The sequence below is a fragment of the Sapajus apella genome, unplaced genomic scaffold, assembly GCF_009761245.1.
Source record: "Sapajus apella isolate SASKATOON/1434 unplaced genomic scaffold, GSC_monkey_1.0 scaffold48, whole genome shotgun sequence".
Lineage (NCBI taxonomy): Eukaryota > Metazoa > Chordata > Mammalia > Primates > Cebidae > Sapajus > Sapajus apella.
Window position 1 is genome coordinate 6444361 of NW_022436988.1, and position 25954 is coordinate 6470314.

Sequence of the window (25954 nt, forward strand, 5' to 3'; positions counted from 1 at the left end):
GCCGGGCCCAAGGCAGAAACTTCCTGCCTGGGGACACACTCCTCCCCTCCGTGTGTCAGCTGCCCCAGTTTCACTCTCAGAATAAAGGGAGCCCACTTGGGGCAAACCAAGGAGTGGGCCCCATGGCCATGTCCCAGGGACACCTTGACGATGCCTCTGAGAGCCCAGCTTTCCATGCAGAGCAGCTGAGAGGTCCAGCATGCAGGAAGCACAGCCCTTTCTCAGGCACTGTGCAACGGCTGCATTTTTTGGTGGTTTAGATGGTCACTTTCTCTCTCAACTCCCCTGCACCTAAGGTCCGCCCCACAGACCTGGCACTGAGCATATCTTGCCTTATCGTCTTTACCTTTCCAGCCTGAGTCCGACCATGTGGCAGGCTGCCTGGGGGATGGGAGATGGAGAACTGTGTGCAGTAAGTGTATTGGGAAGAGGTCTCAGGAACAACCCCTGCCATGGAGCAGGGCAGAGGGCTGGGCAGGGAAGCTGAGCCGTGATGGTGCAGCTGTAACCGAGGCCTCGGCCATCCCTGAGGAGCTCCAGACCTGGGGAGCCCTTCTGGACCCGCCTTGTCATCCTGCATCACCTTGGGTGAAGCAGCTGCTTCATTGAGTGCAGCTGCAGGAGAACCCAGCTGGGAGACGGCAGTCCTGCACGATGGGGGTAAGCGCCCTGAATCACTTTCTCCACACTTCCAAGTACCGGGGTCCTTGTCAGGGCAAAATCCTGTAACAGGGAAAAGAGCTCCCACACCAAGAGATGTTCCTTATCCAACTTCATGCTCTGACTCCCTTGGCCCAGCCAGCATCCTCTGATTCCAGTCCCCACTCTCCTGGCTCTGGCTGGGACCTGCAGCTCCTTCAAGGCAGAGCCTCCTTCCTCCCTCAGCCGATCCAGCACTTCGCCAGTGAGTGAGGTTGTGATTTAGCCTGAGTTACTGGCCCAGTGCAAGGGGAGGTGCAGTATATACTCAGGGTTGGGGAGGGGATAGCACATGTCTCCTAAGGAAGAGGCATTGTCCCCAAGGAAGGAAGGGCACTAGCCTCTGTCCCTGGATGTCTCCCGCTTCTCCCCAGGGGCCTCCTCTGTATAGCTGACTCATCAAGGTTGAGAATTCAACCTGCTCTGAGGCTCTGCCATGCTGACTTCTCTCTGTTCCTTCTGTTTCTTAATGTCAGGAGGCGAGTTTCTTTACATGCTGCCAAGGAGACCCTCTGGCTTGTCCACTTTGCCTTCAAGCAGTGATTCTTCACCCCCAGCCTTTGACTGTCTTTCTCCCCTGCACTGACTGCCCCAACAGCCCTCCAGCCCCCACTCCTTACACTTACTCCATTCCCATACCTCTCAGACACTTGAGATGTTGCATCCACCGCTTTTTTTTCTTCCTTTCTTTCTTGCTTGCTTGCTTATTATTATTATTTTTTTTAATGGAGTCTCACTGTGTCACCCAGCCTGGAGTGCAGTGGCGCAATCTCAGCTCACCAAACTCAACTTCCCAGGTTCAAGCAATATTCCTGCCTCAGCCTCCCAAGTAGCTGGGATTACAGGTGCCCACCACCACACCTGGCTAGCTTTTGCATTTTTAGTAGAGGCAGGGTTTCACCATATTGGCCAGGCTGGTCTCAAACTCCTGATCTCAAGTACTATCCACCCTCCTCATCCTCCCAAAGTGCTTGCTGGGATTACAGCTGTGGGCCACCACACCTGGCCCACCGCTGATTTCTTTCCACTCTTATCCCATCTCTGTTCACCACTGGTAAAGTTTGCACAGCTTTGTTGCTGCAGCACACCGGGGCCATCCACGTCAAGCCTCCCACTAGTAACAGGGTCCTCATTCACAGGCATATGATCCAACTCCAAAACCCCCTCTAGAGTCCGTTTCCCAGGACCATGCCTGGCATCAATTGTTATGTAGGTCAGATTCCCCAGGAAATAGACTTTAAGACTCTGAGACTTACATGAGGAGTTTGCTGGGGCGAGCTCTCAGGACCACACAGCTGTGAGGGAGTAAAGTAACCAGAGTGGGTGGAGGGAGGATTTCCTGCAATGTGGAGGTTAGCCGCAGCAGGGGCCTCTGCTGATCCCAGGGGGAGCTTAGAAGCAGGGCTGGCCTTTCACCCGCATCCTGAGTGGAGGCAAGAGGACCAGGCTCTGTGCCCCCTACAGACAGTCAGTGGATGGGTGAGGCCCCTTCTTTCAGCCAAGGGCAGTGCTTGGATAGGGATGGGACAGGGAGGTGCACCACAGCATCCACTACACACCTGTCTCCCCCAAGAGGCTTATGCCCCCCTGGAAAACAGAGGCTGGGTTGAGAGTGTGGCACCATGCCACCCACAGAGCAGGTGCCTATCAGCTAGGGGCAAAGTCTTCTGTTTTTTTGTTTTGTTTTGTTTTGAGATAGAGTCCCACTCTGTTGCCCAGGCTGCAGTGCAGTGGTGCGATCTTGGCTCACGGCAACCTCTGCCTCCCAGGTTCAAGCAACTCTCCTGCCTCAGCCTCCTGAGTAGCTGGGATTACAGGTGCATGCCACCATGACTGGCTATTTTTTGTACTTTTAGTATAGACAGGGTTTCACCATATTGGCCAGGCTGGTCTCAAACTCCGGACCTCAAGTGATCTGCCTGCCTCAGCCTCCCAAAGTGCTGGGATTACAGGCGTAAGCCACTGTGCCCAGCCCAGAGTCTTCTGTTGAGGAGGGTGGCACTTAGGGCTGAGTGGGACCCTGCCTTATTTGAGGCTCCATATATGCCGTACTAGAAAGGCATTTACCTCAGGAACCTTCCAGACCATTCTGGAATGGAGGCATTAAAGGCAGGGAGGGATTGCCACCTCCTGGACAAAGAAGGGACCTATGCCTCCCTGAGCAATGGAGCTACACTGCCCAATAGTAAGATTGTGTGAGCCCCACATGTGATTTTAAATGTCCTAGTAGCGACGTTTTGAAAAGCTGAAAGAGGCTGGGTGCGGTGGCTCATACCTGTAATCCCGGCACTTTGGGAGGCCAAGGCAGGAGGATCGCTTGAGCCCAGGGAGTTCAAGACCAGCCTGGGCAATGTAGTGAGACCCTATATCCATTTTTTTTTATTTAATAAAAAAGTTTTTTAAAAGGCAAGTCTCGGTGGCTCATGCATGTAATCCCAGCACTTTGTGAGGCCAAGGCAAGTGGACCACCTGAGGTCAGGAGTTTAAGACCAGCCTGGCCAACCAAAACCCTGCCTGGCCAACCAAAACCCAGCCTCTACTAAAAATACAAAAATTAGCCGGGTGTGGTGGTGGACGTTTATAATCCCAGCTACTCAGAAGGCTGAGGCACAAGAATCGCTTGAGCCTGGGATGCAGGGGTTGTGGTGAGCCGAGATCCTGCCAGGGCACTCCAGCCTGGGCAACAGAGAGAGATGCCATCTCAAAAAAAAAAAAAAAAAGGAAGAAAGGAAAGGAAAAAAAAAAAAGGCTGAGGCTGGAGTGCAGAACACTACATCACTACATGCTGGATGCAGAGGGGGAAGGGGACTTGGAAGGATCAGATCAGTTTACGAAAGGCCACATGCACCTTCTTGGGTGGACCCTGGGAAGCCACAGAAAGATGTAAAGTCAAGAGTCCAGTGACCGTGTTTGCATTTTCAATCACCCTGGAAACAAGGCAGCAGATAGATTAGATGGCCTGGGGCCTGGTGAGGGGACTGCAGCCGAGGTCTAGGCAAAAGATGGAGATGAACTCATAACAAAAGCTCACGTTATCAGGCCTGCCATTGGGCAGTCACTGGGCAAAGCACGTTAGATTCAGTTGGTAAGTTACAGTCTCTACAGTCCTATGAAGTAGGTCCTATTATTATTCCCACCTTACAGAAAGGAAACTGAGGCTTAGAGAAGTAAAATAACTTGTCCAGGGTCACAGAGTGACCAGTAGCGGCACAGCTTCAAACCCAGGTCCCTGTGACTCCAGAAGCTCACTCTCAGCTGCTGTACCTCCCACCTCCCCACCTCTCCATGGATCTGCCCCCACCTGGTGGAGCAGCTCTGGACAGAAAAGGTGTAAAAAGGTAGTGGAGGGGCCAAGACCCAGGCTTTGATTGCATGTAGAGCTTAAGAGTGAGGGCTGGGGCCGGGCGCAGTGGCTCACGCCTGTAATCCCAGCACTGTGGGAGGCCGAGGCGGGTGGATCACGAGGTCAAGAGATCCAGACCATCCTGGTCAACATGGTGAAACCCCGTCTCTACTAAAAATACAAAACATTAGCTGGGCATGGTGGTGCGTGCCTGTAGTCCCAGCTGCTCAGGAGGCTGAGGCAGGAGAATTGCCTGAACCCAGGAGGCGGAGGTTGCGGTGAGCCGAGATCGCGCCATTGCACTCCAGCCTGGGTAACAAGAGCAAAACTCCGTCTCAAAAAAAAAAAAAAAAAAGAGTGAGGGCTGGCCCTCAGGTGGCCAACTAGGTACCCAGGTGGGTGAAACTGCCATCAATCAGGATGAGGACTCTGGGAGAAGAAACTATTCAGGGAAAAGATGATGGGTCTTCTTTGTACCTATGACGGGTCACATCTAGGACACACCCATGAGTCTGGAGCTGTGGGAGGTGGCGGTGGCATATTATCCTTGAAGCTAGTCCAGCAGATTCACTGTGCCTTGCCCTGTATCTTCAGGAAGGAGGAAAACAGGATGAGCCTGGTGATCCTGGGCTGTCACCATTGCTCAAACTTTTCACGGTTGCCCCAGCACAAAGTGTTTTGCCCAGTGGATTGCAACCCGTCCTCACAGCAGGAGTGAGACTGGCCAGGGGCCAGCTGGGCTGGGTCCTGATCCTGACTGTACTGCAGAGCGACCTTGGGCAAGTCCCGTAGTTCTCTCAGGGCACCTATGCAAGGAGCATGTGAGGCTCCAGGAGCAAGAAGGGCCCCTTTTCACTCCAAAAGCCTTGAGCAGCATTCAGCTGGAGCCTCAGAGGCATTTCTTCAGCCAGCTACACAAGGGTGTGGAGGACTCCCCAAGGCAGCTCACCTCCCATGCCACCCCCCAGCTGAAGTCCCCAGTGCCTAAGGCACCCTAGCGCCCCCAAACACCCACTCCAGGGTGGAAGGAGCTCTTTGGGCCAGCCTGAAATCATTTGCACAGTCATGGAGAGGTCAAGCAGGCTCCCGCAGAGGGCAGTGTTGGGCCCCGAGCACGCCATGCGGGTCCAGAGAGGTGCCCCAATGGCTTCTAAAGATAGGGATGAGACAGAGCCTGCTTCCCTGAAATCAGTTCACTCTGCGGCCAGCTCTGCCACCTCCTGCACACTGAACACCCCACTTAGTGAGGGGAGAGGCCAGGCCAGCTCAGTTTCTGGCAGGCACATTTGTAAATAAGTGATATTCTCCCAAGAAATAGCTCTATTCCCCATGAAAGGCTGCGTGATGGGGCCTTGATAGGAGAGGGTTTCTTTATTAGGGAATGAACTTTTTTTCCTTCTTTCTATACCTCAGCAATAATTAAAGTAAAAACCAAGCAGAGGCTTCCATCCACGCTTACCCTGCTAGCCAGCCTGCACCCATGGAGACTGTGTCTGGGCACTCAGGGTCTGGGAATGAGTCAAGCTGCAAACCTTATCCGGAGCATCTTGGGTCTAAGTGAGGTCACTGAAAGACACCATTGGATGGGTAGGAATTTACTGAGTCTCATTTCTCTGAAGGAGCTCAGATGCAGTTCAAACTGGCGGCACTTGAAAGGATTTAGAGCAGCCAAAGAATGTAGTCCCAGCTGCTTCAACTTTTGGGTGTTTGTCAGAGGAAAGATGGGAAACTCACAGAATGGAGGTACAGGTTCTCAGGCCTTTCACATCCACTAATATGGTACTTTTCTTTCTCCCTTTCTTTCTTTCTTTCTTTCTTACTTTCTTTCTTTCTTTCTTTCTTTCTTTCTTTTCTTTCTTTCTTTTTCTTTCTTCTTTCTTTCTTTCTCTCTCTCTCTCTTTCTTTCTTTCTTTCTTTCTTTTGTTTTTTTGAGACAGAGTCTCACTCTATCACCCAGACTGGGGTGCAAATGGTGTGATCTCAGCTCACTGCAACCTCCACTTCCCGGGTTCCAGCAATTCTCCTGCCTCAGCCTCCCGAGTAGCTAGGACTACAGGCGCATGCCACCACGCCCAGCTAATTTTTGTATATTTAGTAGAGACAGGGTTTTGCCATGGTAGCCAGGCTGGTCTCGAACTCCTGACCTCTGGTGGCCCACCCACCTCAACCTCCCAAAGTGCTGGGATTACAGGCATGAGCCACCACGCCTGGCCTAGTATGACACATGATTGAGCTCCATCCCTATGCCAGGTACCGTCCTAGGCATCAGGGTTACACACACAAATACGACATGATCCCCACGCTCAAGGGTTTAGTCTAGTGAGGGAGAGATCAGTGTCAGAAATCAAGGACTCTTACCTACAACCTGGCAGTTTCCTGACAATCTATGTAAAGCACTTAGTAGAGTACCTAACAAGGAGTTATAGCTCCCTAAGTGATAGCTATTATTAGCCATTATTACAAGAAGCGCAGAATAAACACAGCACATCTTCCACGAATGCCAATATAACTCAATGCTTAGGGAGGAAAGGGCATTAGTTTTTACATTAAAACAACTAACACAGGCATACTCTGGAGTACAATGCAAAACTCACTTGATGTTTTGACATCAAAAGCAGATTTGATTGGTCGCTGGCCAAGTAAAAGGTGAAAAAAGAAAAGAAAAGCAGATTTGAGGCTGGGTGTGGTGGCTCATGCCTGTAATCCCAGCACTTTGGGAGGCCAAGGCGGGCAGATCATTTGAGGTCAGGAGTTTGAGACCAGCCTGGCCAACACATTGAAACCCCATCTCCACTAAAAATACAAAAATTAGCTTGGCACTTTGGGTGGCGCCTGTAATCCAAGCTACTCAGGAGGCTGAGGCAAGAGAATCACTTGAACCTGGGAGGCAAAAGTTGCAGTGAGCCAAGATCACCCCACTGCATTCCAGCCTGTGCGACTCTATCTCACACAGACACAGACACACACACACACACACACACACACACACACACACACACACACAAGCAGATTTGAGGTCTGGACTGCCCTATCCCCCAGTGGGATACATGAACACATGGACACCTCTCTGCAAGAGAGTTTTTCCAAAGGAAGCCTAGAGAAATAGCGTATCTAGAAAAAGCCCTGCCCTTGGAGTGGGGAGACTCCCCAAGTGATTGCCTCTTACCTGAGGCACCAAATTCCTTGGGCCCTCTTTCTTCTTTGGTAAAATGAGGTTAAAAGCCCTCTATATCCAAGATTGTGATAACAGACAAGATAATGTGCATGGAAGTACCTAGCACAATGCCTGGTCAGTAACATGTGCTTAATAAATGCTATGTTATCAGGGGCCAAGAAAACGGGGCTGAAAGGATCGTGGGAGGCAGAACAGAAGCTACTATGTTATTGATGTTTAATCTCCCAGGTCTCTACGGGAGAGAGAGTAGGGACCTGCATCCTTACAACAGATTCCAGATGGCCATTCAGCATTGTGATCTGGGATGGGAAGGCCATGATTTGAGAACCCAGTTTTGCCCCAAAATCATATCCTAACTCCCCTTGAGCTCATTCAGCCCCAGTTTTTTCTATATCTTAGTATATAAATATTCTAAGATTTGGGTCAATTGACAACCACCCTGAGCCCAATATTACATCAATACTCTATCAGTACTTGGTCTACGGCATCTTAAGTACTTCAGGTGCCATCTGTTTTGTGCATGTTCTTTTAACTTTTCTTTTTTTTACTTTTTCTTTCTTTCTTTTCTTTTTTTTTTTTTTTTTTTGAGATGGAGTCTTGCTCTGTCACCCAGGCTGGAGTGCAATGGCATGATCTCGGCTCACTGTAACCTCCTCTTCCCAGGTTCAAGCAATTCTCCTGCCTCAGCCTCCCGAGTAGCTGGGAATACAGGCATACACCACCACGCCTGGCTAACTTTGTGTTTTTAGTAGAGACGGGGTTTCACCATGTTGACCAGGCTAGTTTTCAACTCCTGACCTCAAGTGATCCACCCGCCTCTGCCTCCCAAAGCGTTGGAATTTCAGGTGTGAGCCACTACGCCCAGCCAAGAGTTACATTTTTTTTTTTTTTTTTTTTTTGAGACAGAGTCTTGCTGTCTGCCCAGGGAGTCTGCCCAGGCTGGAGTGCAGTAGCATGATCCCAGCTCACTGCAACCTCCACCTCCCACGTTCAAGCTCTTGCCTCAGCCTCCTGAGTAGCTGGGATTACAGGTACGTGCCACCACGCCAGCTACTTTTTTTGTGCTTTTAGTAGAGATGAGTTTTGCCATGTTGGCCAGGCCGGTCTCAAACTCCTGACTTCAGATGATCTGCTCACCTCTGCCTCCCAAAAGTGCTGGGATTATAGGCACGAGCCACTGTGCCCAGCCCTAGAGTTACCTTTTATATTTTAAAATGGCAATATGGAGCAAACTGTAAGTATAACAGTTCTGCTAGTCTGGAATTTAGTCTAGGCAGGGGGTTTGGAAATAGTACAATAATGGTTAAGCTTATTGAAGGAGCTATATGCCAGGCACTGTTCTTCTTTATTTAATCCTCCCAATTGCCCAGTGAGATGGGTATTGCTACTATTATCCCTGTTTTACAGATGAGGAAATTAAGGTGAAAATAAGTCAATCATTGTGCCTATTTTTATCGGTTAGTAAATGGCAGTGCCAAAAATTGGCATCCATGGCTCCCACTCTTAGCTACCTTACTATGCTACCTCTGGCCATTCCTTCTTGGCTTCAGAAAGCTTTGAACTCATCTAAATGGATTTATAGCCAAACCCATTGGGTCCACTGATCCTTTTGTTACCTTTCTCTGGCCCTCCTTCACCAGCTCCTAGGTCAATCCCTGAGGGGTCACGACCTTCCAAACTGCTTGGAATCCCCGAATACAGTGCATTATACATGTGCTCTGTGCATATCTATTATAGCCTTACAAGTTGGAGTCGCTTTTTATCTATTTAATGTGTATTTGTTTTGTCTCCCCAGCCAGACTGTAAACATCTGGAGGACAGGGACAGTATCCTTCTCTTTCTGTAACCCTCGCAGTGCCTGGGGCTAGGCTAGGACGCCAAGGGAGCTCATTAAAAGTTGTTGACAGCCACTCCACCATCCTCTGCCTCACCCCGACCACTCCCCTCTTCCTCGGTGGCCACCCCACTTCCTCCTCCCGAGTCTCCGCCCCTTCTCGCTTCCTTTTGTTGAATCATCTCTGTCCTTGCCCCTCCTCAATGGATTCCATCCTGCCCCCGCCCGCCGCGGCATCTTCAGCGTCCCCTAGCGACGAGGCGGTGGCTCCTAGCAACTGCATCCCGGCTCCCTGGCGACGGCGCCACGCAGGGACACGTCAGCGCGGCGTGGCCCCGCCCCCGGCGCCCACTGGCCCCGCCTCCCCGCGCCTCGTTCGCCTTCGCCGCCGCCGCCGCTGCCGCCGCTGCCGCCGCCGCCCGACACTCGCGCAGAGCAGTTATGGCGGATCCTGCAGCCCCGACGCCCGCAGCTCCCGCTCCCACCCAGGCCCCGGCCCCAGCCCCGGAGGCTGTCCCGGCCCCGGCCGCAGTCCCCGTCCCGACCCCGACCTCGGCGCCGGCGCCGACGCCCGCCTCAGACTCGGCCTCTGGGCCGTCCTCGGACTCCGGCCCCGAAGCCGGCTCGCAGCGCCTGCTGTTCTCTCACGACCTAGTGTCGGGCCGTTACCGCGGCTCCGTGCACTTCGGGCTGGTGCGCCTCATCCACGGCGAGGACTCGGACTCGGAGGGCGAGGAAGAGGGCCGCGGCAGCTCGGGCTGCTCCGAGGCCGGGGGCGCGGGCCACGAGGAGGGCCGGGCCAGCCCGCTGCGCCGCGGCTACGTGCGCGTCCAGTGGTACCCGGAGGGCGTCAAGCAGCATGTGAAGGAGACCAAGGTGCGGCGGGCGGGGGCCGGGCGGCTCGGGCGGCAGGGGGTCGGCGGCCCGGCCGAGGCCTGGGAGGGACGGCGTGCAGGGCCCTTCCCGGAGCAGTGCCACTGCAGTGGCCGAGACGGGAGGACAGCCCCAGTGGAGGGTATGCTCCATGCAAAGTCATTGCAGCAGCCCTGGGCGCACACGCCAGCCGGGCACTGCTGGCCCGGGACTGGGCGGGCCCTGGGTCTCCCGACTTGAGGGGACTTCTAAGCCATGCTATGCTGTGGTGTCTGCCTCGAGATTAGAGACGTGGACCGACTCCTGTGGGGACTTCTCAGGCTCTGGGGCGCGTTCGGCATTACGCCAGTACGGCGTTTTGCTGACCCCCAAGGAGCTGGGTGCTGCATCGTGCATCCAGAAATGAAGGCCGTGCCGGGTCCGTGCAGGGAGGCGTTGTGGGCATTCCAAAACAAAGATAGAGGTGAAAATCCCAGCCCAACCCAAGAAGTTCACTAGATGACAGGCTGCCTTATGGTGAAGCCACCCAGCCTCTTTTTGTTTTACACTGCTGCCTCTTTTTAATTGCTGCGGGAACTTTGTGAGTAACATCCTTAGCAATGAGCCCCGATATGAATAGTACTGGGGGGATTCTGACGGCTGCGACCGGGATTGGTGACTCCTAAGTGCATTTGGACTCCTTGAAAAAAATATTCCAGAACCCTGGTAGAAGAGAGTCACCAATTTGGAAATCTGAAGGGTTTTTCTTGACCTGAGGCTGTTAAGCAGACCTCAGACTCCCATATGGTTTTTGGGGTGATGCTAGTGAATATAGCAGTTTCGCAAAACAAAAGGGTTTGTCATCATAAACCTGAAACCTTGAACCAGGGTCGGTTTGGTGGCTTGTTTTCCTGTGTGTGAATTCCTATCAGTAATTGACACACACACACACACACCCCTGTATCTCACACCCATTCTTCCTCTCCTACTTCCCCTCCCTCCCCTTCAAGAAAATATTTCTAAGCGGTACTCAGGCCTATGCTGTTTTAGGTCCCTGGGAGGTTGAGAGGTCTGATTTCAGGGGAGGGCACTTTGGAAGTTGATCTGGATTTCTCACACAGTGGGAGACAAAGACTACAGAGGAATGGGGCTTCATGCCAAACTACAAAGGGGTCTGTGGCATCGGCTTGAGCAGGAAAAAAGTCCACTCCAGAGAAGAGTGGACTTTTCTTCCAGAGAAGAGCCCGTGATCCATTTCGTAGTGGCACAAGTGATTGCTGATGCCAGCAGGGTCTTTTTCTCACAAATGCGCATACATCCACAGACACAATTCCACACACAGGACCCTACCTCCCCTCAGAGAAATGCAAATCAGGCAACAGCTCCGAGACTTGGAAAGAAAATTTTCAGTCCATTTGCAAGAGTATTTGGAAAATGCTACTTTTTTGCAGCAGAATGCTAATTAAAAATTACCCAGTATTATGTCAGGAAAAGAGAGTTATTACTCTGTATATTGTGTGTTACCAGATGATTGCTGGTGTCACTCTGTTAATTTTTAAGAATGTTTTTCACCACCCATCTACTCTAGCGGTTTGTGACTTTTGGAACGCAGCTCATTTGACTGCAGCATCCTGTGTTGTGGCCTCTTGCCCTGGCACTCAGGGAGGCAGGCCCAGCTCACTACTGGGAGCCGCCATGTTTATCAGTTGTTGTTACCGTCTCTCTTGACTTTGGTGGTTAACTTTGTTTACAGTTATGTTCCGTCTGCCTCCTGCACCATGTGTAATTATACAGAATTTGACCCGAAATACCTATTTTGGAGTTAAATAGAAAACAATGGCTGGGCGCGGTGGCTCATGCTTGTAATCTCAGCACTTTGGGAGGCCAAGGCGGGTGGATCGCCTGAGGTTGGTAGTTCGAGACCAGTCTGACCAACATGGAGAAACCCTATCTCTACTCAAAATACCAAATTAGCCAGGCATGGTGGCACATGCCTGTAATCCCAGCTACTCGGGAGGCTGAGGCAGGAGAATCACTTGAACCCAGGTGACAGAGGTTGCAGTGAGCCGAGATCACACCATTGCACTCCAGCCTGGGCAACAAGAAAAAAACTCTGTCAAAACAAACAAACAAACAAAAAACCTTTGAGGCACTACTTTGGATAGATTTTGCAGCTGGCCTCCTGTGACTTGCTTTGAATTTGTTGAAATTGGTCTTGTGGCTCCGGTGGTAGTATTTTGTCACTGTAGCTTCTGGGCTTAGCAAAAGCCAAGGGACATAGGAATTCCAAGGAAGTGGTGAAATGTAATGCCGTTTTATGGGTGGCAAGATCCAGTTCTTTTAGGATTTAGAATGTTTGTTTTGGAGGGTGGAGTTTATACCTAATTGGTAGGTCTGATACTATGAGCTATAGACACAGGTGACTGATTAGCTGAATGTCTCCTGGTCTGTTACCACCAACCAGGGTGGTAGGGTGGGTCCTGGGACCTTGCAGCACTGTAGCTTAGGATGATTTTTCTTCTCACCTCCTGCTCCTTATAAATTCCAACAAGGTGACAGTATGCTGTAAAGGAAAAACCATTAGACCAAGATTGACTTAATCTAGTTATGAGATTTTAGAACCCAATTATTATTATTTGTTCTTTTCAATTTTTTTTTTTAAAGATGGGGTTTCACCATGATGGCCAGGCTGGTCTTGAAATCCTGACCTCAGGTGATCCACCCACCTCGGCCTCCCAAAGTGCTAGGATTACAGGCGTGAGCCACTGCGCCTGGCCTAGAACCCAAATATTGATAGAATAATGTAGTGGCAGATTTTTTTTTTTTGGGTTACTGATTTGTTTATTATTTTTGAGATGGAGGTCTCACTGTGTTGCTTAGGTGGCCTCGAATTCCTGGTCTCACACAGTCCTCCTGCCTTAGCCTCCTAAGTAGCTGGGACTACAGTAGTGACAGTTTTGAGAAACTTTTTTTTTTTTTTAAGCTGCTATCTATTGAAATTTTTGTGTGTGAGTTACAAAAACAAAAACAAAAAAAAACAGAGTCTCTCTCTGTCACTCAGACTGGAGTGCAGTGGCATGATCTTAACTCACTGCAACCTCAGTTTCGCAGGTTCAAGTGATTCTCATGCCTTAGCCTCCTGCATAGCTGGGATTATGGGCATGCGCTACCTCACCTGGCTAATTTTTGTATTTTTAGTAGGGACAGCAGTTTGACATGTTGGCCAGGCTGGTCTTGAACTCCTGGCCTCAAGTGATCCACCTGTCTCGGCCTCCATAAGTTCTGAGATTATAGGTATGAGCCACCGTGCCCCTCCCCATTGACTTTTTTTTTTTTTTTTTTTTTTGAGATGAGATTTCATTCTCTTGCCCAGGCTGGAGTGCAGTGGCGTGGTCTTGGCTCACTGCAACCTCCACTTCCCAGGTTCAAGCAATTCTTCTGCCACAGCCTCCCGAGTAGCTAGGACTGTAGGCACGCATCACCACACCTGGCTGATTTTTATATTGTTTCATCATATTGGCCAGGCTGGTCTCGAACTCTTGACCTCATGTTTCACTCGCTTCGGCATCTCAAAGTGCTGGGATTACAGGCATGAGCCACTGCGCCTGGCCAGATTTTTTTAATAGTATCTATTTAATGTGGAGTGTTTCATAGGGTGTGGCGTATTTTTGTAGTTTTCACTGCAAGTTGGAGGGAGGTGTGGCATATTTTTGTAATTTTCACTGTAAATTGGAGGGCAATGAGTAAAGATCTAATCTTAGTCTCAAGTTTTTAGTGAACAGATTTACAAAGAGAGATGAAGAGACTGGGCAGCAAGTCATGTCCTTTCCCTGCCACCTTCATGAAAATAGCAACAGAAACAAAGTAAGTTCTTCCATGAAGCTATGGAATTTATGGTTGTGTTCCTGAGGCTTCCAGCCACCAAAATTAAGCTTCTTAAGGACTCAGAAAGAGCAAGTGGCCAGTGCTGCTTTATATGCTCCTTCCTTTCTCCTGTCTTCTGACCCCTTCAGCGAGGTAGCCCATGTATCCACTTGAAACTCGGTCCATCTGGCCCTGGATCTCCTTAGAAGAGGCTTGCCCCTTCCCCATCGTTGAGTAAAATTTTGTAATAAAGCCAAATGCCAGCAGCTACTTAAATCTTCATGCGCACTGGCTAGACATGGTGGGTCCTTCTGGTCTCCACCTGTCATGGTTGGGCAGAACGGCCCCCTGTCCGGAAGGGAGCAGGACTGCTGTCTGTCATTTCAAGTTCAGCCTTCGTCTCGGAGGCGAACCATTTATGCTTTAGCTTTTGTGTGCTTTCTCATCTCTTTTGCATTGTCTTTTGTTTTAAGTTGCCATGACATTCAGGGTTTCACCAGGTTTTAGATATAATGCCTCTAAATTAGGGCTGTCTGTGATCACCCTGCTTTTATGAGGCTGTGTGTGAAAAACATTCCTGATGACAGATCCCTCGGGAATTGGCTTTTCAGTTTATTTTTGGCTCCTACTCTGGCCAGCATTTCCATGGGGAAAGCTATTTAGGTGTAGCATTGTGGCACGTGAAGTTTGTCTCACTTGTCTAGGTGCCCGGCCCATTAAAAGCAATTGCTCTTAGTGATGTAATATGAAGAAGTTATATAAGGTTAACCATGATGTGGGACTCAGTGAATCTAAACTGCATTTTATTCAGATAGGATCACAGCACATGTAGACTCTTACAGCTGTTCTACGATTTTATTCTTTGTCCCTTGATTTTCCCCTGACTCTTGGGCCTCAGTGTCTTGATTGTGCTTCTGTCTGTCTGCCGCCTGGCTCAAGGGCACTTTCCCCAGATGAGGGGCGTGTGTTTTCTACTGTGATTGGAAGTCAAAACCCTTGGGTGTTCTTCCTGGCTATCACCTACTCCGAATGACCTTGACCAAGTCACTGCCTCATTTTCTCCCTCTGCAATGAAACAAGGTCTGTCTTCCTAACCCCTGAAATGAGCCTGCACAGATGAAATCACCAGAAGTGTATCTGGATTGAGCCTAGGATGGCCACTTGGTTATTAGCAGACAGCATTCTGATGTCTGTCAGAGAGAGCCAGCCCCGCCCCTTCAGGAGATCATTTCCATGCGACAGAGGGTGATGCTACACCAAAGAGGCACCTTGGGAAGCAAAAGGTGCAGAGGGGAGGGGGCTTGTTTCATGGGCGTAGGAATTCCTAATGGATCATGCTGCTAGTGACCAGGTGGATTATAGATTCAACTTTATTAAACCTCCTCTAGAAATACTCATGAACTTCCTACCTCTTTTACTTTATAAGAAACTCAGTAGGCCGGGCGCAGTGGCTCAAGCCTGTAATCCCAGCATTATGGGAGGCCGAGGCGGGTGGATCACGAGGTCAAGAGATCGAGACCATCCCGGTCAACATGGTGAAACCCCGTCTCTACTAAAAATACAAAAAATTAGCTGGGCATGGTGGCGCGTGCCTGTAATCCCAGCTACTCAGGAGGCTGAGGCAGGAGAATTGCCTGAACCCAGGAGGCGGAGGTTGCGGTGAGCCGAGATCGCGCCATTGCACTCCAGCCTGGGTAACATGAGTGAAACTCCGTCTCAAAAAAAAAAAAAAAAAAAAAGAAATTCAGTAATGCACATTTAAAGTAACCTCAGCCATCTTCCAGGAGGGGGATGGAATGAATCTATATGTATGTATTTATGTTTCCAGAGTCTGAAAGGTCTCTTTTGAAACTCCCAAAAGGCAGGTAATGAGATTATGAATTACAAGGATGATAGAGTATTGCTTTTGTATTTTAAGATAAGAGCAATCATGATACAGTATACTGTTACTGTGTGCCAGGCACTCTGAGTGCTTCATCTGTTTTACTTAACACAACAACCCTGTGGTGCTATTGTTAGCCCCATATTCCAGAGGAGGAAGCTGAGGGACAGAAAAGTTAAGTAAATTGTCCAGTGTCACACTTCTAAGTGGAGGAACCTGAATACAAATTGAACTAAATGTACTTTGTTCTCACCTGAGAATACTTAAGTTCAGGATTCATAGATCATTACTATACGTGACCGAGTGCCCTGATCCAATATGAATCACAAGCCCTGTGGTTGGCATTAATCATCTCTTCTTTAAACAGTTGAAAGTCGTAGTATAATAGGAGGTACTACAAGTGAGGAGGGAGAAAGGCGCAGGATGTTGGGATGGGTGGAAGTTGTACCAGTGGGCAGGAGGGAGGCAGATTCTGGGTAGGGAGCAGGATGGGAAGAATACTGCATTTGCGCTGGCGGTGTGTGCTTCTGCTGTTCCTCGCTTTTCATTCCCTGACCCCTCAGTCATTCTCAAAATAACTGTCAAAAACACATTCCATTTCTAGAGAACCTTTGAATGCCCCTCAATGTTGAATGAAGCAACCTCTGTAGTCTAATTCATTCCCAAACTGGTTTTATTCCCAAACTCCACCTCCTAGAGCAAAATAAGTATGCAGACACTCTGCGTAACTGGAGTTTTTGTGTTGTCTCAGAAGTGGTCAGCATTAGGAACTCCAGCTTGACCTCCTGTCCCCTCTGCTGCTGTTGTCATCCTCCGGCTGGGAATGCTGAGTCATGAGACAGGTTCAGGAAGGATTCCTTGGAGTGAGGCTGAGTTCTGCCTCAATTTCAGTTTCTGTTCCCTTCAGTTTCCATGTGCTTTTGCTTTAGGACATTAGAGGTCTTTGGCACCTTCCCCGTCTCTATTTCACTTTTAGTCTTGTTTCTCTCTTTTGTTTTGTTTTTGGTCTTGGGTTTGTTTTTTGTTTGTTTGTTTTTTGTTTGTTTCCTGTTAAACTAAGAGAAACTTTTTCTCTTTTTTACTACTTTACCCACCACTGGGCCTCATGGAATCCAATGGAACCTGTTCAGGGCCAGCACTTTTTAAAAGGGTGCAATTGTCGTGTGTAACATGAATTGCCAGCACAACAGTCCTGGGCATGTGATCGGTGTCAGCTGCCCCTGGTGGTCGGTCGGTCCCCTCAGAGTTGGAGACAGGGTAGTTTTCTGTGTCATGTGGGCTTTCACCCAGGAGGATGTGATCTGTACAGCTATTCTAATGAAAGCTTTTTGCGTTTCCTCACCCAAGGCTTAGCCTGCTTCTAGATGGCAGTGGGGAGTTGCAGATTTAAAGTGATAACCCAAAGGGGGAAAGTTACAATCAGGAACGTCTATAATGTGTTTTCCAGTTTACAAGAGGCTGTCACTTATCTCAATAGGATCTCAGTTTTTTTAACTGTAGCTCCTTCCTGAGGCTCCACTTGCCCTGTGGATAGGTGCCAGTCCTGGAGAAGGTCGTGGTTTAAATGCTGCACATCCACATTTACAGCTCTTATTGAGCAGGAGTGCCCATTTGGAATTGCTTCAGTTTTTGGCATTCCAGCCAGCCTGGGGGGAACTCTGTCAGGAGTCAGGAGCCACTTGATGTGTGTGGTTACAACCAGGGAAGAGCAAAATGCTTATTGGAATTTGTTGTAGTTCAGAATAAAATTGTGTTACTGGATAACCCTCTGGATTTATCTACTCCAAGATTATTTGCGTTTGATTCATTCATATTAGCTATACTGTGTGGTTAAGGATTTAATGTCCTTCGACCCAGGCTGACTGTGTTGGATCCTTGGGTCAGCTTTGTCCAGGTCACCCCTAGATACTAGTAGGCTGTGCTCTCCTGAGGCAGTATTGTAAAAAGCACATTTTTATGGTTTAAACATTGTCGTCAATTGACATACCACTCAGAAGTATTAGGTGGGCAATAAGGATTGGAATGAATGTCCTTTTTGGGTTTAATCTGGTTCTTTGGTTGGGCGATTTTGAGTTTGTTTGCATTTTTAGAGAGACCACAGCAACATTTAATGTTCTGCAGCTAGGTCAAAGGAATAAGACACTTGTGAGGTCACTTTTGGTTTAAATTGATAGCGTAACTATACCTGGGAAACAGTCTGACTATAATTTAAAGTAAAAAACAAAAAATTAAGATACTGAGTCATGCTTGAAAAAAAAAGAAAAGGCAGTCAATCCTACCCAACAATGACATGAAAACTCCCTGCTAGCAATGACAGAGAGATTTCCTGCAGGCACCCTTAAAAAAGAGAGTCCTTCATTTGCATCCTGCAAGAGAGCTGGTCTTCCACACTCAGCGGCTAGGCTCTAATGATGTTCTTCCTCCTCCTTTTAATTCTGGTCCTTTTTTTGGGAGCTCCTTCTGGACGAGGGCAGTTGAAGATAGATGCCTTGACAGACAGATCCAGCGGACTGTGTGTGGTCGCCCCTAGTGCAGGTGGGAAGTATAGACACACAAATATGTCTCCAGGGACGGGAGCATCAGGACTTCACATACGCAGTGCTGAAAGCATCCTGGTATTCATGTGCTCTGACTGTTTTATTACCTAAGGGATTTTGAGGGCCCTGAAGTTTGATGACATCATCTTCAAGCCAAGGAAGAAAGCATCTCTCTGGTCCCCCAGTGTGCTTTTGGGTCATCCCAGCACTGTACTGGGGGAAATGGATGTCTGCCTCCATTTCCTCATGACCTGCTCACCCCTTTAGTCATTTTCTGTCTGGCCTCTCACACCACTGAGTGTGACAGCTCGCCTGAAGGTCACAAATGACTAGTGAATTTCTGGTCACTGCATTTGCTGACATTTTTTCAGTCCCTGTCCTCCTTTTGATCTGTCAGCCTTAAGCTCTGTCACCCAGGCTGGAGTGCAGTGGTGTGATCACAGCTTACTGCAGCCTCCACCTCCCAGGCTCAAGCAATGCTCCCACCTCAGCCTCCAGTGCAGCTGGAACTACACACACGCCCGGCTTTTAGAAATGTTTTTCTGTTTCTTTTTCTTTTTTTTTTTTTTCGAGACAGAGTCTTGCTCTGTCGCCCAGACTGGAGTGCAGTGGCGCAATCTAGGCTCACTGCAACCTCCTCCTCCCGACCAGCTGAAGTTGTAGGCGCCCACCACCATGCCCAGCAAATTTTTTTATTTTTAGTAGAGGTTACACCATCTTGGCCAGGCTGGTCTTGAACTGCTGACCTCATGATCCACCCACCTCAGCCTCCCAGAGTGCTGGGATTACAGGCATGAGCCACTACCCTGGCTGATCATGCCATCTTAATGGTATTCGCTTCCCTGGGGTTCCATTATACCAAACTATACCAAATGTTTCTCTTTTTTGCCATTTGTCTTTTTCTTCTTAACCCTAGATGTGCAGCTTTTCCAAAGATCTATCTTTTCTTTATGAGTGGCCTCCCTGCCTGTAGCTGCACCTGGTTTCTGTATGTAGATGACTTCCACATTGACATCACATGCCCAGCTGCTTACTTTATAGCTTCATTGTGCCATGTAGACTTTCTGGGTATAAAATCTTGTGATTGTGACTGTCCTTCCCATCCCCAAGTCTGTGGACTTAAAAAAAAATGTTTTGGCTGGGTGCAGTGGCTCACGCCTATAATCCCAGCACTTTGGGAGGCCAAGGTAGGTGGATCGCTTGAGGTCAGGAGTTTGAGACTGGCCTGGCCAACATGGTGAAACCCTATCTCTACTAAAAATTCAAAAATTAGCCGGGCATGGTGGTGTGTGCCTGTAATCCTAGCTACACAGGAGGCTGAGACAGGAGAATTCTTTGAACGTGGGAGGTGGAGGTTTCAGTGAGCCGAGATCGTGCCACTGCACTCCAGCCTGGGTGACAGAGCAAGACTCCATCTTGGGGAAAAAAAATGTTCCCCAACTTTTATGTTTTTGGTTCTGAACCCAGGACTCAACTTTTTAATAGGAAAAAATATTGACTATACCAAAATGTTGAAAGATCAAGCCAGTAATTGCTAATTTCCAACCATTATGAGTCAGCAGTTGTTAACATTCTGCCATATTTGCCTTATCTGTATGTTTATATCTGTGTGTAAATATATTTCCTCCTGAGTTATGCCTGGTACTAACTTAGTGGCAGACGTGATGATACTTCACTCCTAAATACGTAAGCTTGACTCTTCTAAAAATTAGAACATTTGGGGTTATTTTTAATTTACTTTCTTTGGCCCTCATTCTAACTTGTCATCAGTTCCTTGAGAGGCCTTTTTCATCCTATGCCTGCATTTCCTTTTCACAACCCTGGTTTGCTCTCTGCTTGTCTTGTGCCTGCACTAGTGTAGCTTCTACCTGGTCTCCCTGCCTCTAGTCCCTCCTTCAAGCAGTGAACAGCACTGCTGCCAGTTGACCTCCCAAGGGCTGGCCTCCCAAGTGATCGCCTGGATTGTGTCAGGACCCAGCCTCTGATCATGCCTTGGTTGTCATTCAAGGCCCCTCACCTACGCTTCCTGCTTTATCTCCTGCCTCTTCAGTTGACTCCAGCCAGTCCAATTCACTTGTGCTTTTCCCTTCCTCTGATGCCCCATAGGACACCCGCATTCCCTCTCCTGGTTGGGAAGCTCCTTGAAAAACAAAGACAGCATATCCTAAAGCTTGTGTGCTATCATGCACGTGTTGATTCTTGATCTTCATGAATGACCAAAGTTTGCTCCCTCCCACTTACCTACAAATAGTATTCTTAGTCTTCTTCTGGATGCCTTGTAGTCTGTGCTGGAGCTGTATGGGCCCATTGCTAGACCGCTTCATCTCCCACCCCCCTTACTAGGTGTATTGACCATGTACAGTAATTTATTGCCCAAGCTTGGTTGTTTTGAGAGTACTATCTCCAGGACTGGGACAGACGGGCATCTTAGTACTAGGAAGAGCAGATTAGTCAGAATATACCATGTTGTAGTTACTATTTTAGCAACTTCTGTCAGGGGGCTCCCCAGGCAGACTGAGTGCATTGTGGACTAGGCTAGGGCTAGCTAGAGCCGGCGTCACCTGTGGTCAAAATGCGCTGTTTCTGGCTGCGTTTCCCCTATAAGAACCCTGCCGAAAGCACTTGTCAAATGGCAGATTCCACACATGTAGGTTTCCTGAATGGTTGTTAGCACCCTGTCCTTACCTTAGGAGGACGGCAGAGTATGAACGAGGCTCTCTATTGTAAAAAGAATGCCCACCTGACTGCAAATGAACCAGGAACGCAGCTTAGGCTGTGCGCTCTGCCTGCACCAAGACCCTTGGGGACAGGGCCTGGAGTTGCAGTGGCTACACCAGGCCTGTTACTTTGAAGAAGTCAGGAACCATCTATTGATAGTAGTTATAACCACCCCTGTTTATCAGTGGAGGGGGAGAAGTGAAGAGAGCATGAATAAATGGATTCTAGTCCAGCACTTCTCCAAGGTGAATGCCACATACCATCACCTAGGATCTCCTGATACAGATTGCCCTAATTCCACTGGGCTGAAAGCGTGTCTAACAAACTCCCAGTGACATCGACGCTGTTGGCTGGGCCTGCCCTTTCAATTGCACTGATATAGGCCCCTCCAAACCTTGTTGATGTCAGTGGGCTTGTCTTTGATTTGAGGCCTTTTATCTCCCCTCTGCTTATTCTTCTAGTGCTAGTGTTAACGAACTGGGAATTGTCCAAAGGTGGGCTGCAGGAGGGGCAGGAAAGGGATGAGGCAGCCTCATCATCCGCCGGTGCCTTAGTGTTAGAAAGGCTTGCGTCCTCCTCCCTCCGCATTGCTTGCTGGTAGTTATTGTTTTTTTTTTTTTTTTGAGACGGAGTTTCGCTCTTGTTACCCAGGCTGGAGTGCAATGGCGCGATCTCGGCTCACCGCAACCTCCGCCTCCCGGGTTCAGGCAATTCTCCTGCCCCAGCCTCCTGAGTCGCTGGGATTACAGGCACGCGCCACCATGCCCAGCTAATTTTTTGTATTTTTAGTAGAGACGGGGTTTCACCATGTTGACCAGGATGGTCTCGATCTCTTGACCTCGTGATCCACCCGCCTCGGCCTCCCACAGTGCTGGGATTACAGGCTTGAGTCACCGCGCCCGGCCCGGTAGTTATTGTTAATGCACTGCTGTTGCTAAGAAGTTTCATTGGATTTCATTTTATTTTAGGATAAAAATATAATTGTTGTGAGTGTAACACACCCAATCCAAGAGGAAAATGATTATTCAGCATTTTAATGAAATTGCTATCTTTTATCCAGCCAGTGTCAGTGGATTCCTACTGAGAGCCAGGCAATATTAACTCACACTTCACCTGTGTCATTTCACTTCCCCTAAAGTGGCTAGTGCCCCATTTTAAAGAAGGAAAGACTGAAACCCAGAGAAAGCTTATAAATTACAAAGGCCACACAGCAAGTGAGAGGCCAACCCAAATTCAAACTTAGGCCAGTTTGTTCTGCCCAAGTGCAAGTTCTCTTCACTGGCTGCACGGCTGCCCCCTGCACTGGGCTGGGTGCTGTGGGGAGAGAGGCACCCCCACACAGGCCCTACCCTCTAGATCAGGGGCCAGCAGAACTTTCTGTAAAGGGCCAGATGGTAAATGTCCTAGTGTTGCAGGCTATACTGTCTTCATGGCAACTCAGCTTTGCCATTGTAGCACAAAAGTATTCAGAGGCAGTAAGCAAATGAGTGGGTGTAGCCATCTTCCAATAACATTTTATTTTATTTATTTTTTTTTTTATTTTTTTTTTTTTTTATTTTTTGAGACGGAGTTTCGCTCTTGTTGCCCAGGCTGGAGTGCAATGGTGCGATCTCGGCTCACCGCAACCTCCGCCTCCTGGGTTCAGGCAATTCTCCTGCCTCAGCCTCCTGAGTAGCTGGGATTACAGGCATGCGCCACCATGCCCAGCTGATTTTTTGTATTTTTAGTAGAGACGGGGTTTCACCATGTTGACCAGGATGGTCTGGATCTCTTGACCTCGTGATCCACCCGCCTCGGCCTCCCAAAGTGCTGGGATTACAGGCTTGAGCCACCGCGCCCGGCCCAACATTTTATTTTTAAAAAAACAGGCAGTAGGCTGGACGTGACCTGCAGGCTATAGTTTTCCCACCTCTGCTCTAGAAGGATTCTGAGAAATAGAGATATAATGTGAGTCACAGCTGAAAAAAGTAGACAGAGGCCAAGCATCGTGGCTCACACCTATAATGCCAACACTTTGGGAGACCAAGCCAGGCAGATCACTTGAGGCCAGGAGTTTGAGACCAGCCTGGGCAACATGGTGAAACCCTATCTCTTCAAAAAGTACAAAAATTATCTTGGTGTGGTAGCTCACACCTGTAGTCCGAACTACTCAGGAGGCTAAGGTGAGAGGATTGCTTGAGTCCTGGAGGTCGAAGCTACAGTGAGCCATGATCGTGCCACCCACTGTCATAATCATGACACTCCAGCCTAGGCAACAGAGCAAGACACCATCTCAAAATTTAAAAAAATAAAAAAAATTAAAAGATGAAATTAATTTTCATAGCTTTTACTTAACTCAATGTTTTCAAAATATTATGTCAACATATAATTCATCTGAGAAGTACTAGAAAGAGACTGTATGCTGTTTTTACCATCATGGCTACTGGATTGGGTAGCACTGCTTTAGAAATTTGGGTAGGAGAGGGAACCATCGTTCTGATCCCCTACTCAGCTTTTTTCCCTCATAGCACCTAGCATTACCTGAGATTATACTACTTCATGTCTTGTTTACTGTCCCCAGCCAGAAGGCAAGAGAAGCACAGAAGCATCTTCGTCACTGCTGTGTCCTCAGTGACTGGCCCAAAGTAGGTCCTTGGTGAGATTTGTTTAGTGAGCACTTGGGAAATGGCAGATTCCACACATGCAAATGAGTGGAATCAGTGAGTGAATGGTGCACATAAGGGAGCAAGACCTAGTTCCATGTGCAGGACACAGTTAAGATGCTGAGGGATGTGGTGGGGAGCATTAGGAGATGCTGTCATGGAGGTGGCTTTTGAGTTCACCCTTGAAAGATAAGAGCTTGGAATAGCAGCGATGGAGGGCAGAGCATCCTGGGTGGGAAGTCCAGTGTGCACAAAGGCAAGAGAGGCAGGAAGTTCACTTCAGTGGTTTCAGACTTAGGCCTCAGAACTCCTTTAACTTTTTTTTTTTTTTTTTTTTTTTTTTTTTTTGTATGGGGTTTTCTTTTTTTTCTCAGGCCAGAGTATAGTGGCATGATCTCAGCTCACTGCAACCTCCACCTCCCAGGTTCAAGCAATTCTCCTGCCTCAGTCTCCCAAGTAGCTGGGATTACAGGCACTTGCCACCATGCCTGGCTAATTTTTGTATTTTTAGTAGAGACAGGGTTTCACCATGTTGGCCAAGCTGGTCTCGAACCCCTAACCTTGTGATCTGCCTGCCTTGGCCTCCTAAAGTGCTGCGATTATAGGCCTGAGCCACTGCGCCTGGCCGAATTCCTTTAACTTAAAAGTATTGAGGACCCCAATAGTTTTTTTAGCTTTGTGAGCTTTTACTTATATGGGTTGTTTCTAGTAACATTTACCATATAAGAAAACAAACTTAAAAACCCAAGAATACCCGGGCATACATTCTATTAGCCATCAGAGCAGTGATGGCATCACACCTCATGTAGCCTCTGGAAAATTCCGCTGCAGACTTTTGAGAGGATGAAAAAAAACAAAAAATAATGTCTTAGTCTTGTTACAGAAACATTTTGACTTTGAACCTCCAAGGGTTTCAGGGATCCCTGGGCCATATTTTGAGGATCGTTGAGCTAGAGGTGGGGTGGAAGACAGAGCGCTGGCAGGTGAGGCTGGACGTAACTGTAAATGATGATAACAGTGGCCAGGCCTGTAGTCCCAGCTACTTGGGAGGCTGAGGTGGAGGATCGCTTGAGCCCAGGAGTTCTGGGCTGTAGTGCACTATGCCCATCAGTGTCCACACTAAGTTCAGCATCAGTATGGTGACCTTCTGGGAGTGGGGTATCACCAGGTTGCCTAAGAAGGGGTGAACAGGCCTAGGTTGGAAATAGAGCAGGTCAAAACTCCCGTGCTGATCAGTAGTGGGATTGCGCCTGTGAATAGCCATTGCACTCCAGCCTGGGCAACATAGTGAAACACTGTCTCTAAAAAAAATTAATTAATTTTTTAAAAAGTGATAACAGTGAAGGTTTGTTGGCACCTGCCACAATCTAGGCACAGTCACTGGAAGACCCCATAAAGTAGGCATTATTACTTCGGGTGAGGAGAGCTTACGGCAGTGAGCAGAAAGGCTTGGGCTAACGCCGGGCAGTGCCCCCCCCCCGCCCCATGCCGTCATCTGCCCCTGGGAAAGGCCACTGGTGTCATGCTTGCTGTGTGTGTGCAGGCCTTTGGATGACAGACTCAGGAGTTGGGATTTGTTTTTTACAAGGGGACTCATGTCAGAGTTTGCAATGGGTGATTTGGTGGCAGTTTACAAGGTGGAGTGTGGGGAGCTAGGAAGCCTGGAGGTCAGTTAGGAGGATTTTATGGGGCAGGTGAGTTGTGTCCTCTGTGCCCTCCTTGTGCATGGCATTGCCTATGCATGCATGGCGTGGAGTGCTGGAAGTGCTGACTTCTCGCACAAAATGACCCCTAAGTGGGAACAAATGTCTTTATTCCATATTCAGTGGAAGAAGCAGTGATCTGTTCCAGTGCAAGAGGAAACACTGGGTATGTTGGACTTACTGTTGGATTTAAGGGATTTTTCAAGGATAATTTTAATGAAGTTCAATTTGACTTATTACCTAACCTCCCAGTAAAATCTGAAATCTATTGAATCTAAGAGAACAGTAATAAAGCTTTATATTAGAGTTGTGAGGCAGAGGGGAAGGTGAGGTGGTTGGAGAAGGTTTCTCAGATGGGATGCAAAGGTGTGAAGGACTTTTGAGGAATAACAGGTAAAGCATGCATTCCACAGCCTGGCGTGTATAACTGAGCCCAGGTGGATTGGGGGAGGTGGGAGAGAGAACAGGAATGGGGACGATAGTGTGCCAGGCCTTTAAGGTGATCAGAAGAGAGACCAGGAGCCTTTAAGTTTTTTTTTTTAAATTGTGGTAAAATATGCATAACAGAATTTGCCATTTTAACCATTTTAAATTCAATGGCATTAAGTACATTCACATTGTTGTGCAACCATCCCTACCGTCCACCCCCAGAACTTTTCATCATCCCCCACTGAAACTCTGTCTCTATTAAACAGTACCCTCAAA

General features: G+C 48.6%; 1 protein-coding gene and 1 long non-coding RNA gene across 5 annotated transcripts in view; one reads left to right on the plus strand and one right to left on the minus strand.

The window, feature by feature from the left end:
* Positions 1-5060: 5060 nt before the first annotated feature.
* LOC116525620 lies at positions 5061-24598 on the minus strand. The gene is made up of 3 exons (XR_004257760.1): positions 24517-24598; positions 12319-12326; positions 5061-5073 (listed from the first exon to the last, which is right to left on the minus strand). It is a non-coding gene; the product is annotated as an uncharacterized LOC116525620 (long non-coding RNA).
* The window catches only part of UBE2O (ubiquitin conjugating enzyme E2 O), a 65045-nt gene continuing 48478 nt past the window's right edge, over positions 9388-25954 (plus strand). For all 4 annotated transcript variants that reach the window (XM_032241588.1, XM_032241590.1, XM_032241592.1 and 1 more), the window contains exon 1: positions 9388-9927. In XM_032241588.1, coding sequence (XP_032097479.1) covers positions 9493-9927 — 435 coding nt within the window. In that variant the 5' untranslated portion in view covers positions 9388-9492. The remainder of the gene's footprint in view (positions 9928-25954) is intronic.